Source organism: Idiotropiscis lumnitzeri, chromosome 2 (assembly GCF_059441095.1).
Source record: "Idiotropiscis lumnitzeri isolate Australia: NSW breed Sydney's pygmy pipehorse chromosome 2, RoL_Ilum_1.0, whole genome shotgun sequence".
Classification (NCBI taxonomy): Eukaryota; Metazoa; Chordata; class Actinopteri; order Syngnathiformes; family Syngnathidae; genus Idiotropiscis; species Idiotropiscis lumnitzeri.
In genome coordinates, this window is record NC_142392.1 from 24,095,115 (window position 1) to 24,112,044 (window position 16,930).

General features: G+C 41.6%; 1 protein-coding gene and 1 long non-coding RNA gene across 2 annotated transcripts; one reads left to right on the forward strand and one right to left on the reverse strand.

The window, feature by feature from the left end:
- The first annotated feature begins 1,666 nt into the window (after positions 1-1,666).
- LOC148342044 (uncharacterized) lies at positions 1,667-7,556 on the forward strand. Its single transcript, XM_088288047.1, has 5 exons — positions 1,667-1,679; positions 3,249-3,312; positions 4,068-4,180; positions 5,837-7,225; positions 7,543-7,556. The coding sequence occupies exons 1-5, from the start codon at positions 1,667-1,669 to the stop codon at positions 7,554-7,556; spliced, it is 1,593 nt and encodes a 530-aa protein (XP_088144173.1).
- Positions 7,557-8,266: 710 nt separating this feature from the next.
- On the reverse strand, positions 8,267-9,732 carry LOC148342045 (uncharacterized). Its single transcript, XR_015842338.1, has 2 exons — positions 9,422-9,732; positions 8,267-8,565 (listed from the first exon to the last, which is right to left on the reverse strand). It is a non-coding gene; the product is annotated as an uncharacterized LOC148342045 (long non-coding RNA).
- Between the last annotated feature and the right edge of the window lie 7,198 nt (positions 9,733-16,930).

Sequence of the window (16,930 nt, forward strand, 5' to 3'; positions counted from 1 at the left end):
CGGTGTGTTGCGATGGTCCAATATTGCCAGATAAGGGTCCCGTCTAGCCATTGCAGCTTTCTTCATGAGACATTTGGCTGTTTTTACTGCAGACTCTGCCTTTCCATTGCTCTGGGCGTAACCAGGTGATGATGTTCTGTGTGTGAATTCCCATGCCTGGCTAAATCGTCTAAACTCTTGGGAGGTATATTGTGGGCCATTATCTGATACCACAATATCCGGAATCCCTTGTCGTGCGAAATGTGCTTTGAGTTTTCGTATAACGGTGGCGCTTGTAGTGTCTGGAAGATAATCTACTTCCCAGAAGTTGGAATAATAATCCACAGTTATTAAGTAGTCCTTGCCATGGAATGAGAACAAGTCCGTTCCTACTTTTGCCCAGGGCCTGTATTCCATCTCATGCGAGTGTAGCATCTCCTTCTGCTGTCTGGAGTCCACTGACCTGCATACATCACATTTTAATATAAAGTTCTTTATTTGTTGATTCATTCCCGGCCAGTATACACAGTCTCTCGCACGTCTGAGACATCCTTCAATCCCGAGATGAGAAGAGTGGATGCGACAAGTCATATCCCTCCAGAGTGCATCAGGAATCACTGCTCTCTCTCCTTTGAAAACAATTCCATCCTGATGACTTAACTCATCCTGAAATGAGTAGAAATGTTGGAGATCCGCTGGGATGTCTTTTTTGTTCTTTGGCCACCCTTTTTGGATCAGATTTATCAGCTGTTGTAATTTTTTATCTTCTTTTGTCGCTAATCGAATTGAGGTGAGTCTTTCAGTCGAGATGGGCAGGTGCTCAATCATATTAACAGTTTCCACCCCAGACTCCATGTCCACTTCCTGACAGTCCGGTAAATATGCTCTGCTCAAAGTATCGGCTACCAACATGTCCCGGCCTGGTTTATAAGTCACATGTATATTGTACTTCTGTAGCCTGAGCAACATTCGTTGAAGCCTCTTTGGTGCACTGAGCAAAGGTTTTTTGTGGATGTTTTCCAAGGGCTTGTGATCACTTTGGACGGCCACCTCTCTTCCATAGGTGTACTGGTGAAATTTCTCCATTCCAAATACAATTGCGAGGCATTCTTTCTCTATTTGAGCGTAGCCCCTCTCAGTTGGTGTCATGGCTCTGCTACCATATGCCACTGGCTTTCCATCCTGCATGAGGGCAGCTCCCAGTCCTGTCTCGGAAGCATCACACTGCAGCGTCAGAGCTTCTCGCTGGTCGTAGTCTTTCAGGACTGGAGCGTTGGCTATCTTTTCATTCAGTCGCTCAAATGCCCCTTCCTGGACTTCTGTCCATTCCCACATGTTTTCTTTATGTGTCAGTTGTCTCAAAACTTCACAGTCATCTGACAAGTGTTCATAGAATTTTGATAGGTAATTTACCATACCCACTAGTCGCTGTACTCCTTTCACATCAGAAGGTCTCGGCATCTCCCTGATGGCTCGCACTTTCTCTGGGTCTACACACAGTCCCTCAGCTGTCAGTAGGTGTCCTATATAAGGTACTTTTGTTTGTCGCAGCTTGAATTTGTCCTTGTTTAGTTTTATGTTTTTCTCTGTGCACCTCTGTAAGAAGCGTCTCCGTTTCACATCATGGTCTCGGATAGCTTCCTCCTGGGTTGTCCCTTCTTCTGTAATTAATATATCATCAGCAATGATGTACGTTCCAGGTAGGTTTTCCAGTGCATGTGTGAGTTTCCTTTGAAAGATCTCTGGCGCTGGGCTTATGCCCATTGGCATCCTGAGCCACCTAAAGCGTCCAACTGGGGTTGAGAAGGTTGTGAGATAACTTGACTCCTCCTCAAGTTTAATGTGCCAAAATCCATGTTTTACATCACAAACGGTGAATACTTTTGCATTTGCAAGTTCGGGTAAGATGTCATCTATTGTTGGGAGTGGAAAATGGCTCCGTTTAAGTGCTCGATTCAACGGTTTGGGGTCAATGCAGATCCTCAACTTCCCACTCGGTTTTCTCAATGACACCATGCTACTAATCCAGTCTGTACTTCGTTCCACGGGTGCAATGATTTCTCTTTTTACCAGTTCCTTTAGTTCCTCCTTGAGCGGTACCATCATTGAAACTGGCACTCTGCGCTTTGGCAATTTAACTGGTGGTATACTATTATCTATTTCAATCTTGTATTCTCCTTCCATACAGCCATCACCAGTAAAAACAGTAGAAAATTCTGTTTCTATCATTTCCATCGTCAATATTTTGTTGCAAAGTTCATCTTTTGCGACAGACATCACTTCTTTTGTTACTATGCTGTCCACTGTCATGATGTTCTCATATTGAACCTTTATCAGCTTCATGTCTTCACTTGCCTTTCTGCCCAAAATTGGAACACCTCCTTCCATGTTCACAACTTGAAAAAGCACTCGGTAGAGTTTGTTATTCCTCGGGTTCCTTATTTTGACTCGACACTGGCCCAATGGACTCATTTTTGTTTTATTGTACATTACCAGTACCTTGTCAGAATGTTCCAGCTTTACATCTGGGTTTAGGTGATGCACAGGAATGACATTACAGCTCGCTCCACAGTCTATTTGAAATTTAACTTGTGTAGTGTCAATTAGCATACCAGCAAAGAGTTGTTTTTCTGGAGTATGTCTGTCTCCAATTTGGTTCACGTTCTCTTTTGTCTCAACGATGTGGGTTATCATCATAATATCTTCATATTCTTCTTTATCTTGCTCTTGAATTGCATTCACAGCTCTATCATTTTTACCATGTGCATTTTTTGTCTGACACATAGCAGCAAAATGATTATCCTTCCCACATTTTTTACACTTTTTTCCAAAAGCAGGGCACTTCTTTTTATTCCACTCATGCTTCTTGCCGCAAAACTTACAGCAAACATCACCTCTGCTTGCTTTTTCTTGTTTGAGTAGATGCACTTCCTCCTCTGACTGCCCTTGCAGTGTTTTACCATTTTCTCGTGACAACTCTTTTGCTCGACAAATCTTCATGCATTTTTCTAATGTCAGATTGTCTTCTCTCAGCAGTCTTTCCCTCAGCGCATTGTCGTTTGTGCCACACACGATTCTATCTTTTATCAATGAGTCTCTCAGCTGCTCAAAATTGCAGGTGCTGGCCAAAACTCTCAATTCAGTAACGTACTTGTCCACATTTTTGCCCGGTGTCTGATCTCTCATGAAGAATCTGTATCTCTCCACAGTCTCCTTTAACTTAGGGTTACAATGTTCGTCGAATTTTCTCATCATCTCCCTCACGGTAGTTCTTGCCGACACATCATCCATCAACAACGTGTTCAACAGTTCTCTACCTTCTTCGCCTATGAGGTAATGAAACAGCTTGCATTTCGTGGATTCCTCCGAGTCCGGCATTGTCAGGTCCACATACAATATGAATTCCTCTTTCCACGCTTTCCACGTCTTCGTCAAATTGTTTGAATCCAAAGCCAGAATCGGCGGCGGTCGCAGTCCTTCCATCGTAGCGACTGTCCGTAGTTAGCTTCCGTGCTAACAAGCTAGCGATCCTTTCAACACTCTCTTCCCGTCGCCAGTTATGACTCACGCGCTGCCACCATGTTTCACTCTGTCCTTTTTCTCATACAGAGTGGACGGTTAAAGCATTGACTTGCTTACTTCACTTTTATTAACTTCTTAACTTTTGCAGTACAGTACGTTACTTCAGTCTGTTGACATAGGGAAAACGTCACTTCCTCTTTCTCCCGTCCGTCACTGTAATCGGCCCCTAAGCAACATAACATAACTAACAATAATATTGTTACATCGACCACATCCACCGACCCGTCCACACCGGAACAAAAACAGCCACCGCTAAATTCTTCTGATTTAGTGTGGAACTGACTGTAATTTTCTCATAGGATGTCCAGTGCTACTCTAAAGGACTGCGACATAATTCATTAAGTCTTTGTGTCCCGATAACCTCATCTTCGCGCGTTGATGCTTTTCGGCGTGGTTAGCTTAGCTTGTTAGCTAGCTAGCCGCTAACGAAAAGAGACACATGACTCATCGCCAAGCAGAGATCAAGTGTGGATTTTTTGGAATTATCATTTGAAAATGTGTGAAAGAACGACACCCAAGTACGAAGAGGAACTTTGTGGAATAAAAGAAGAGAACGAGCAACATCTTCAACTGCTGGACGAGGTTTGCAACCAGCCTCGTGTTGTGCCACTCAAAGCAGGTTTGTACACGTCTTACTCTCATTTGCTTTGTAAAGAACGACTTTCTATCGTTAAAAATATGCATCACAACATTAAGTTGTTTGAGGAAATCGTTCAAGGTTATTGCCGTTTTATTTTTAAATATTGCCTTTTACTTGCAGGTCTGCTGAGCAATTGTTTATGTCAAATGAAACCAGTGCAGAAAATATATGCCAAAGAATAACCAATAGTGGGGGGTGAACTCCATGTTTTTCCCAGTATAAAATTTACATTTAAAAAAACAAAATAACATTTCCTGGTTTTCATATTTTGTTCAAGCAATTCCTTACGGAAGGAATTCTGCCTGACTCTAAAAAATGTGCACACTGCGGCGAAAACATCAATGGCGGATGATCAATTTTAGTGGATAAAACACAAAATATTAAGTTATTTTAAAAAATCAAGTACGTGTTGGTCTTATTTATTTATTAACTTTGTACTGGCTTGGTCGGGAATGAGTCAATGAACCTCCGGTGGCTTCGCACTGTTTTGTGCACATGTGCATAGTTTCACCCCAACCAAACATTTAAAATACATTGAATGCATCCATCCAGAGTTGCACGGATCTCATCAGTGAACAAGCGCATGCTGCAAGGAATGCATCTGCATCTTTGGCTTACTATGGGCTTAAAAAGGGAGTACGCCACAACCCCCTTTTCTACCAACAACGCCAGGAACATTTAGTTCCTGGTAATAAAGTTCGTGTGGCTCAGGTGGTTTGCATCTCCCCCACAACTCAAAGTTCCTGGTAATTTATCCAAATGACAATGATGATGTATCAGTGGGAGGTCTTGTGTTACTTTGTTACTCATCACTGACACCCTTTGGCTGTTTAGCATCATTGCAGTTCCAAAATAATACAGTGAACTCTTAAAATATTATGGCGTATCATAGTCGAATTTGAATACATATTGGATAACTTTAAAATATACAGTCATTATTCAAATATGTCAACATAAAAGTCAGAGTGAAAGTGTTGTTGCTTAATTTATGTGTAGGGATTTTGACTCTTCAAACGTTAATTTTGTTTTAAAATTTATTTCGAAACAAAAATTTTATAAAAAAAGTAAAAAGGGGAATGTTGGAAAGTACTAGCAGGCTAAATGTCATTTTGGGCAAAAAAACAAAACGAACGTAAATCATACAATAAATAGCGACTATGATGCCAGGGCCCCTTTAATTCTTTTTGGTATCCAGATTATAATGGAAGCAAAAAGTACCCACGATGAAACTATCTCTAAATGCAAAATGAAAAACTTGTAAACATATTTCACTTGAAGGATTTCTATTCTATCAATGACATTATGTTGCGATGGCCCCCATCATTATGTTAGGGTTCCACAACAGGTGTTCCATCAGAAGCACACAATTGCCTGTGTGTGCTAACTTCAGCTCGCTTCCAGAAACGTCTGTGACTATGTCAGGAATGAAATCGGGCATCAGCCGCAACGTGCTTCCTTTTTAAATGCTCGTTTATCACAGTTGTGCTGCTAAAGGGAGGTTTACATCGTAGGACGTAATTTTGTGAAATGCCCCCATGGTCCGGTCCAAGTTGGGGTCGCACGCATTGCTCCGTGTGCGGCATGGGGTTTGACTTGACCAAACCAAATGTGTGTTTGTCTTTTTGTGTCCGACAGACGTCAGTGAATACGATCTCCGTTCTGTGAAAGAGGAGCCGGACTTGACTCACATCAAAAAGGAGGAGGAGGAGGAGATCAACAAGTCACCAGTGAACGGTGTCCCTATCAAGACTGAAGATGAAAACAAGGATGAGCGTGAGGACAACAGAGGGGCGGAGCCGACAAGCAGCAGCTCAAGCAGTCACGTGACAACAGAAGGTGATGAAGACCAATGGGGAGCATCACAAGTACATAATGAGGACACATTATCAGATGCTCATCACGATGATGATACTTATGATGATGATGATGATGATGGGCAAGCCAAAGGTGAAAGGGCATGTCACACTGACTCATTAACTTCAAAGTTGTCTTTAAAACCGCACACAAGAACACACACTGGAGAAAAACAATTTTCCTGCTCAGTTTGCGGCAAGAGTTTCTCTCAAAAGTCGCATTTAACAAACCACACAAGAACACACAGTGGAGAAAAACTTTTTTCTTGCTCAGTTTGCAGTAAATGCTTCTCTCAAAAGTCTTATTTAGTAAGGCACACAAGAACACACACTGGAGAAAAACCATTTTCCTGCTCAGTTTGTGGCAAAAGCTTCTCTCAAAAGTCACAACTAACAAGCCACACAAGAACACACACTGGAGAAAAACCTTTTTCCTGCTCAGTTTGTGACAAGAGTTTCTCTCATAAGATAAGTTTAACAAAACACACAACAACACACAGTGGTGAAAAACCTTTTGCTTGCTCAGTTTGCGGAAAAAGTTTCTCTCGAAAGTCTAATTTAGTAAATCACTCCAGAACACACAGTGGTGAAAAACCTTTTTCCTGCTCAGTTTGTGGCAAAAGCTTCCTGCATAAATCAACGTTAACAATCCACACAAGAACACACAGTGGTGAAAAACCTTTTGCTTGCTCGGTTTGTGGAAAATGTTTCTCTGAGAAGTCTCAGGTAACTAGACACGCAAGAACACACAGTGGTGAAAAACCTTTTTCCTGCTCAGTTTGTGGTAGACGCTTCTCTGTAAAGTCAACGTTAACATGTCACACAAGAACGCACAGTCGAGAGCAGCCTTTTTCCTGCTCAGTTTGTGGCAAAAGCTTCCTGCATAAATCAACGTTAACAATCCACACAAGAACACACAGTGGTGAAAAACCTTTTTCCTGCTCAGTTTGTGGCAAGAGTTTCTCTCTAAAGACAAATTTAACAATCCACACAAGAACACACAGTGGTGAAAAACCTTTTTCCTGCTCAATTTGCGGAAAAAGTTTCTCTCAAAAGTCACAATTAACAGCGCATTCAAGAAAGCACGCTGTAGGAAAACCTTTTTCCTGCTCAGTTTGTGGCAAGAGTTTCTCTCAATATACACAGTTAACAAGCCACACAAGAACGCACAGTGGAAAAAAGCCATTCAGTTGCAGCGTTTGTGCTAAAAAATTCTCCACTAAACAGAGTGCTGAGAGACACAATTGTGCTGGTGAGAATTGCAGCGATCGTTCAAGCTGATAAAAAAAAGACAAAAAAAACTGAAGGAACTGACTGTTTGCGGTAAGATGGAAATGTGATTTTGAATAAAATATAAATTTAATTTTACAAACTTCTTTTATTGACACTAAGCCAATGTGATCAGTGTCAGAAAAACCAACGTGTCTGATGATGAGTTTTTTTTGTTTTCATATCTAACATTATCAATGAAATTAATTACCCTTGCAGAGAACATTTGTTAACGTTTTGCTTTTCAGTTGTCTTTTTCATCGTACTTAATGGAAAAGGTGTGAGAAGAAATAGTGCTTATGAAATCGGTGCCTTCCACAAGCATCAATAAAATCACTTGTTCCACTTGCTCAACTGGCCTTCATTATGCTGTGTAAAAAGGTGAAAAACTGAACTAGAAGTTGAACTATAAAAAGAACCAGACAGAGAAACGCAAATCGTCTCAGTTTCTCTCAAAGGCAGTTCAGTTGAATATGTTTGTCAAGTTCATATTTGGGAACTGTCAGAGAAGTTTCTGCAAAACAACTGGACAAGCCTTCTGACTGTACAACTGAATCTACCAGCCAAAATTGTCTTTGTCACTTGCGAGGACCTCTCAGTGAGAAGGCCCAGAGAAAAGTTTTCCCACTCCTGTGCGGCGTTTTATTGAAGCACAGCAAAGTGTGACCCACGAAATATGTGGTCACAGTTTGGTTCATTTGGGATGGTTGATGTGAAGGGAAATCCATTTTCCAGGTTGATTTGAAACGTGTGCGTGTTTCGACAGCAGAGGGCAACACGTTTGGGTCACACTTCTGTTAAATGCGAGCTAAACGGTTTCCTGTCAAACACGGTTAAAGACGTGCATCTGTTTTGTGGCTTCCTGGTAAACTGCCAGCATAGTAAAGGATTTGATACATTTGACTATAAAGGATTTTATACGATTGACTACAAGTTAAATGTATTCAGTTTAATGCAATAAAGATATTTATTGACTGGCCTTTAATTCAATGTACAATAAAAGGTCAGAGCAGGCTGTGTGAAATGCATAGGTGGCAGATGTTTTGTACAGGACGAGCTGCACTGCTGAGAACTGGGTGTGCTGACGCAGAATGTTCCAGACATCAAGGACATCAAGGCGCTGTTGTGTGAGATTGGTAAAATGGTCGACCGCAAAAGCAGAATAACAGATCCAGTGGCTCATTGGCAGTTGAGCACAAACAACTGCCTTGGCGCGCACATGGGAAGAGCCGACACGCCATCCTGCGGGGAAGACAACCAATAAGAGAAAGCTAAAGTTAGCTGCAGATGACACATAGCAAATAGGAGAGTAGTAGGATGTCTTTGCTTTGTTTGTTGAAATGTATAAATGATCCTGGGCAATTCGGGGGGGGGGGGGGCACAGAACGTGCACCGCCGGAGTAGGAGCCTGAGGAGCTCACGAGGGGCCGGCACGAGGGGCGGCAGCAGGCGAGGGGCCGGAACCAGAGACTGCAGTTGGCGAGGAGCCGGAACGGTAGACTGCAGCTGTCGAGGAGCCGGAACGGGAGACTGCAGCTGCCGAGGAGACGGCACTGGGGGCCTCATCCCTATCAGTCTGCCGCCATAGGGATTTAGGGGAACGAGGGACCGAGACTACAGGTGCTGATGAACGTGGTCTACAAAATGTGGGTGGAACGGGACAAGGTGCAGAAAATGATAGTGGACGAGGTGAACAAAGCGGCTGTGAAGAATGTGCCTCAGGGTGTGAAAAGCGGGTGTTCCGATGACTGGTGGCAGTTCCTTTACTTGGGAACCGTCGTTGACCACCCTGCGGAGGTCCGGGATAGATGGCCAAACGTGTGCCCAAGTAAAGGTCTGATGGGCTAGACTCACAGGAATCAAAAGAAAAAGGTAACAAAAACTAATAGGGGGTAGGAAACTGACTGGGCCTAACAAAATCTGTGTCGCACTGGGAATCTAGAAGGTTGTAAATGTATTCAAAATCAGAATCTACAAAAATGTGGGGAGGTGAAATGGCTGGGTGCTGTGAGTCATAACTAGACGAAGAGGGAGAAACAGGCGTGGAATAAAAAGCACGTGAAGGGTTTGGGGTTGGTCGGCAGGCTGAGGGGGGTACCAGCTAGAGCGGCGACGGCGAACTCGTCGGCGTGTGCTTCCTGCTGGGTCCATTGTTGGTTCTGTCATGTTGCGCTGGAGGTTGAGGAGGACCCAAACGCAGGGAAGCGAAGAGTGGGAAACTTAAAGGGTATTTATTAAACAAAAACAAAAGGCAAACCTAGAACTTGGAAAAAATAAAATATCAAAAAGTATAAAACAACAGGCACGAACAAAACACAACGATTTGACAAAACTAAACTTGACTGCGAGACAGGTATGAAACCAGGAACATGAACATCAGACAACTACGACAGCGACAGGGACAAGCGACAATGGACCAACAAGAAATGAAAGCAACCAGGGAACTAAATACTAACAAAGTAACAAGACAACGAGGAGCGCTTGGACAAGACACAGAGGGTTGGAGGGCCTGATTGGTTAACACAAGGGCTTGGGTAAACGAACACAGGTGGACACAATAGACTTGACGGGACAGAAGACACAGGATCATAAGGACAAAACATGAAACTAAATACTAAACCAAAACCAACCAATACAGAACATGACAATCTGTAATGAACTTGAGAATTGTAATATTAAGACAATTTCTCTCACAATATTATTTTTTTTAATAATGTAATCTTGCAAATATAGCCCCACAATAATTACTACACACATTTTGCAACCATTTAGGCACTGTTTGGGCAAACAGGAAGTAGATGATTTGAGTAGGTTACCCCTCCCTGTGGTGTTTTATTTTGGCGGGGACTGGTTCCTGTGCTCCACCTTATCTGTCTTGTAGGGCTTCACATTTCCGGATGGGCGTGGCTCTTTCCGGAGGCCACACATTCGCACGTGCATGCGATCCTCAAATCAACACTGGTTAAGAGCCAGTCAGACCATCATGCAGGTGCCAGATGATTCCCGCTCTCAAAGTGGTACCTCGGCTTACACTACAGTCCTCACTATTAAGTATTTTAATAATAATAATAATAATAATTTGCCCTTTATTAGTCCCACAATGGGGAAATTCGAGATTCGAACCCAGTCCTCCTGGGGAGACTGGGTCCTGAACGCGGCGCCTTAGACCACTCGGCCATCCTGGCATATCTACTTCCCTTGTCTTGCCTTTGCTTTCGCCCTCACAGCGCGGACCTCCAGAAGATTCAGGAAGCGCTCCTTTTCCAGCCTCCCTCACCACGCCATTGCAAGGCCGACTCGTCTACCAAAGATCCCTTGGGTCATGTTGGACTTGAGTCACCGTGGAAATGAGAAGTAGTTCGTAAATCAACCTTTAAAAGCCAAACTTACGCCAATGCATGTTCGTTTTTTGTACTCAAGAAGAAAAGGGTCAAATAAAGACTCAACAACTGATTAGAGTTCCGATATTTAGTTTCTTCCATTTCTGGAGTTCAGGAAATAGCACAAAGACAGATATCTGGTCGGATTTTTCTTAATCTCACGAGAAACTGCACTCGGGCGAGTACAGTCAAAAAATGCGCACCGTCTTTCAACCCAACTTCAGTTTTTATCTGAGTTTTTTATGTCAAGGGTAATGTAGGTTGAATCGGTCGTCCTCACTCCCTCCCACGGCACGGGTCCACGTCCGAAGGAAGGTCCTCCCCAGGTTAGTCATCGTCTGGATAAGTTGATTCCCGTCTGGTCCCCAAGACTGGCACGCCAAGGCTGGCCTTCTCCGGCGGGCAGTCCCTCCGTCTCTCTCTCCGCTGGCATTCTTCTGTAATCTTGTCGATATGCATGTGTGCGTGTGTATGTGCAGGTGTATGTATATGTCTGTGTGTGTATATGCGTATGTGCATGTGCTCCAATCTCCAATTGTTATGTCTTTCGGAATGTGCTTTTTTATAGCGTCTGTGTGCGTCCTCCAGTGCCCAATTTGATATGTTTGCATCTCTACAGCCAATGTGGAGAATGTGCTTCGTCATCTTTGTCCATGAAGTGCTGTGACTGTGAGTGCAGGTCATGGAAACGCTACATGTGCAAGTTTCTCTTACAACTGAAGACTTCAATAAAGTTCACACATTTAAACTAAGTACTCTAAATTTAGCATATGAGGATAATATAATAAATCAGAAACCATCAGGACTCCAACCGCAGTCATTCTCATGACTGGTGCCTCTAGCTTCATTTGATAACTGCTTCTTGTTTAATCAATGTTTAACATACTCTGTAAATATGAACCTGCTAACTTTAATAATCGACATTCTGTCCCGAATGTGTTTAAAATAATGCCAGTAATCGTAATACAATCCTTCACTCATAAATAAATATATTATTCATATATTATTCAACCTCACATTGTTCTTTTTTTTCTTCCTTTCCTAATTTTTTTGTTCAACTATGCAGATTTTGTATCCAATATGTGCCATAGTTGTTTGCATATGGATATTTTGAAATGTATTTTTAGAAAAAAAACTACCATGGCGCCATGACGAAGACGCAAATGCAGAACTCAGAGTGGTGGCGCTTGCTTATTAGAATAAATAAATAAATAAAACAAACAAAAAACGTTTAGAGAAGCATATAGAACTCAAAGGACAATGTTATTGAACCAAACAATGATATTTGAAAACAAAAAAATATTTTGAATCATTACAAAAACAATAAGAGCAGCATATTAGAATACAGTAGACCCTTCTATCGACTGTGTTTGAGTCTTCCCGGACGGCGCACTGTTGTAAAATGCGATTGGACAGTAAACAGCCAATCAGAATCAGCCCGAGTGTCCGACTCCTGATTGGTTAATAATTGGGGCATAGTTTGCATTGTAAGCGTAAAACTGCATTTTGTACCTTAGAGGAGAGAGAAGCCGGAAGAGTTGCTCTTTTTGTGGAACCCACGCAGAGAGAGTTTGTTGGAGTTGAGCCACAGAGAAATTGAGAATCATTTAGTTGATGAACCTTAAAAGCCAAACTTACTCCAATGTGTGTTTGTTTTTTGTACTGTTGCGTTTGCAGCTTCGTATTCCATATTTCCTTTCGGCTCACCGCACCAACACAACACCACGACAAGTTTAGGATGTTTCCATCTTGCTGTTTATTTTTCAGTCACTCGACACAACATGTCTTCCCACAGCCAACATCCATAAAAAAAGCATTTTAACAAACGTAAAACGTCATCACGTAAACCACGCGAGATTTACGACAGTAACGAAAATATATGTGACATTCAACAAAATACACACATACCCAAATTTACATAATGACATATAATTAAATATATCATTACTTAAACTAAAGAATACCATGAGAGCATATAATTCAACACCCTCCCTTGCTCTCATCAGCTCAAAACAATAACCTTTAATTTCCAAAGAACCAAGGTTTTAAATTTTGCAATCCTAATTCTAGATGCTGCTTTTGTTAATATGTCTGCAATCATGTTTTCTGACGGACAGTATGCAATGTCTATTTTTCCCTTTTGAAGTGCTTCACGGATGAAGTGAAACCTAACATCAATGTGTTTTGATCCCTGTCTATTCACTGGGTTTTTGGTCAAAGCAATGGCCCCTTGATTGTCTCCATAAATCCTGGTGCAACTGTATGTTGTATGATCCATACCATTTAACAACTGAATTAAATACATGCTTTCTTGTGTAGTGGTTGCCAAAGCAATGTATTCGGCTTCACAAGTTGAAAGAGCCACTATAGGCTGCTTCTTCGACTTCCATGAGATTGCAGGGCCTTGTTTTGTCATGCTGAAGCAGTAGCCCGTAGTGCTACGTCTGTCTTCTACAGATGATGCCCAATCAGAGTCACTGAACGCCACCAGGTTTAAATCTTCATCATTTTTCTTGTATATTAATTCGTAATCCATGGTACCTTTTAGATATCTCAAAACATGTTTAGCAGTCACTAAATTGCATGCTTTTGGGTTTGCAAGTGTTTGTGACAATTTGCTCACTATCCAGCTGATATCTGGTCTTGTACACGTCATGGCATAAATCAGGCTACCTACAATCTCACGGTACTCTTTAGGGTTGGCCATCTCATTTTTATTACTTTCTTCATTCACCCCCAGTATTGGTTCACTTGGTGTGTATCTGGGTTTACAGTCTGACATTCCAAATCTTTCAAGCACTTTGACGATATACCTTTTCTGACTCATTTTGATTTCTTCACCCTTTTGCTCAAACTGAATGCCCAAGAAGTACGATATTTTGCCCAAATCTTTCATATTGAACCTGGATTTCATGGTGTCTTTGAATTTATTAAGTAGATCACTGTTGCTTGCTGCCACTATTAGATCATCTACCCAAATGATAATAATGATCACCTCATTTTCTATCTGTTTCCTGTATACGCAGTGATCAGATAGATTTCTCACAAAATTTCCTTGCTCTAGGTCAGGGATGTCCAAACTTTTGGCAAAGCGGGCCGGATTTGAAGTTGCAAAATGTGGGGGGGGCCGACCTCGGCTGACATTCACTGCATAAACAACAATATATTCAAACACATTTTAGCAAGCGATTCTGTGTTTCACATTTTGCTTTTTTATTTGCATTTAAACCATCAAACATGTATTTTGGTTCATTTGAAATATGAACATCACATGCAATTGAATATTTGCTTAACTTTTTATTCTTAAACAGAAGTAATTATACTCTTGAGTGCAAATAATATTTGAACATGAATTATATTATGAACATGAATTATATTATCATCATGGGAGTTCAATGTCCACAGAATTTTTGAAAAACAGAAATGATTACCACAAGTGCAGGACTAATTTGATATATATGACATATCAAATATAAATGTTGATTGAAAATTTTATTCTGGAATGAAAACCGACAACTTGTCTGAATTTGTGACTGAACAAAACAAAATTAAGTCAGTTATTTTAATGACAAATGACTTGCCTGCATTAATGTGACGGGTGATACTGAGATCTGGACTGCAGCACAAAGGCCAGGTCTGGCTCAAAGGCAGAAGTATTGATGCGCAAGATGTCTCGCAGATAAGAGTCTGTGAGCCGTGTCCTCAGACGACTCTTATTTAAGTTCATTACAGAGAATGTCTTTTCACACAAATACGTCGACCCAAACAAGCTCAACATTTTCTTAGCAAACTCTCGAATCTCTCGAAACCTGCCTTTATCCAGCTCTCTGTAAAAGTTGGCAAGAGAAAGTTGCTGGTGCCGACTACGGCTCTCGGCGTCACACTGCAACTCAATGAGCTCCAGCTGTAAATGGGCTGGAACATTGTCTGTGTCCACGGAGAAAGGTGATGAAAAAAGAGCGATGTCCTTCTCAATAGCTGCAAAATCCCGAAAGCGTTGTGTGAACTCTTCAGCCAAAGATTTCATATCTGATGCGTACCTCTTCGTTTGTGCACTGATATTGCTCTCTGGGAATCTGATTATGATTTCTTGCAGCGCTGAGAAATGTGCAGTATTGGGCTGGGTCTGCGACAGGTGTCTTTCAAACAGTTTGAGCTTGATTCCAAAGGCTTTGATGTGTGAAAATAGTTGGTTTATGACTCCGTCTGGTCCCTGGAGACTGGTGTTCAGGACATTAAGGTGCTTTGTAATGTCAACTAGAAAACCCAAATCAGCTAGCCACATGGGGTCACTTAGTTCTTGCATAGGTTGTCCCTTTTCAGCCAAAAACTCACATATTTGCTGCTTAAGAGAGTAGAAGCGCGACAGTGCAGAACCCCGACTAAGCCATCGCACGTCAGTGAAATAGACAACGTCTCCATATTCTGCATGGACATCGCTGAGAAACTGTTGAAACTGGCGGTGGCATAGCGCTCTGGAGCGAATATAGTTAATAGCCTTTATCACCGGTTTCATAACATGTTCGTATTGGAGATGTTTGGCACACAGAACTTGCTGATGAATGATGCAATGGAGTTTTACAGCGCTACCCCCTTCTTCACTTACTTTGTTACATATTAGTGTCGCTAATCCACTTCGTTCGCCAGCCATGGATGGTGCGCCGTCCGTAATAATCCCAGAAATTTTATTCCACGGGAGTTTTAAGTCATCCACGGCAGCGCAAACAGAAGAGAATAGGTCTGTTCCTCTCGTTTGGGCTTTCAGGCTCTGCAGGTCAAGTAGTTCTTCAGTAACGTTCATTTCATTGTCCACTCCTCTCAAAAAAATAAGCAACTGGGCAGTGTCCGAGGCGTCTGTGCTTTCGTCGCAAGCCAGCGAAAAAAAATCAAACTCCTTTCCTTGGACCCCCAATTGTCTTTTGATGTCTGACGACACTTCCTCAATCCTGCGTGCTACGGTGTTACGTGCCAGGCAAACTTTGGCAAACTCTTGCTGCTTCTCGGGACATATTTTCTTCGCCATAGTCATCATGCAGTCTTTGATAAATTCACCCTCGGTGAAAGGTTTGCAATGCTTCGCGATCAGTGTTGCTACCTCGTAGCTAGCTTTCGTGGCATTCTCATTTGACTCTCGGGCTCTTGCAAAATACTGCTGCTGTGAGAATAAACCCGCTTCAAGTTGCGCCAATTTCTTGCTGCGTTCCTCCCCGGTCAAATTGTCATACATGTCAGCGTGTTTCGTTTGGTAATGTCGTTTGACATTGAACTCTTTAAAAACAGCCACGGTCTCTTTGCGAATGAGACAGACACAGTTGTTACGTATTTCTGTGAAGAAATAGTCCAATTTCCACACATCTTTGAAGCGTCGACCCTCGCAGTCAACTTTCCTTTTTTTGTTTATTGTCGCCATTTTATAAATTGGGGAAAGGTCACCCGGGCTGATGCCTTGTAGTGATACTGCCTCTAGTGGGTAAATTAAGAACAGCAGTTAGCAAGAGCGCGCACTCAGTACTGTATATGTGCGGGCCAGAATGTATTAATTTTATTACAGAGGCTGCGGGCCGGATTAAGTTTGACCCCGGGCCGCATTTGGCCCCCGGGCCGGACTTTGGACATGGCTGAGCTAAAACCTCTTTCTAGGTTGAGCTCTATCAAGTGTTTGGGGTTTGTTGCTAAGCAGAATCTCACTTTGGAAAAACTATAATTTTGTCAAATATACCAAATATTTTTGTTCATGCTATATTATATTTTTTATACTTTGGATTGCTTATATAATGAAATCGAGAAATATTAAAATGTAAAATTAGCAACGACATACAGACTTAATGCAATTAATAAGAAATATAGAAACATTTTATAAATATTGAACTCATTGAGAAGAGTCCTAATCTCGAAATAAATATTGAAATATAAAAAATACTTATGTATTAAATTAATTCAATAACCCGACCCCGGATGAGTGGCAGAAAATGGCTGGATGGATGGAATAATTTAAATTGATTACATATTCAAATGAACAAATAAGTTAAGAAATAATCAAGAGTGAAATAAAAAGGTTTAAATTAATATTGATATAATTTAACATTAAAATAATTGAATAAATATTGTATTATTACATAAACAAGCTTAAATATAAATTGAAATAAATGAAAAAAAAAGTCGTGTATTTTTAAATGGCCTAATCTACATATGGGATGTAATTCTCTTTATGAAACTATGAAGGGACT

Coding starts and splice junctions, on each gene's coding strand:
- LOC148342044 (XM_088288047.1), top strand. Junction 3,313..4,067: donor CTACCTTCTTCGCCTATGAG/GTAATGAAACAG, acceptor AATGTGTGAAAG/AACGACACCCAAGTACGAAG. Junction 4,181..5,836: donor TGTTGTGCCACTCAAAGCAG/GTTTGTACACGT, acceptor TGTGTCCGACAG/ACGTCAGTGAATACGATCTC.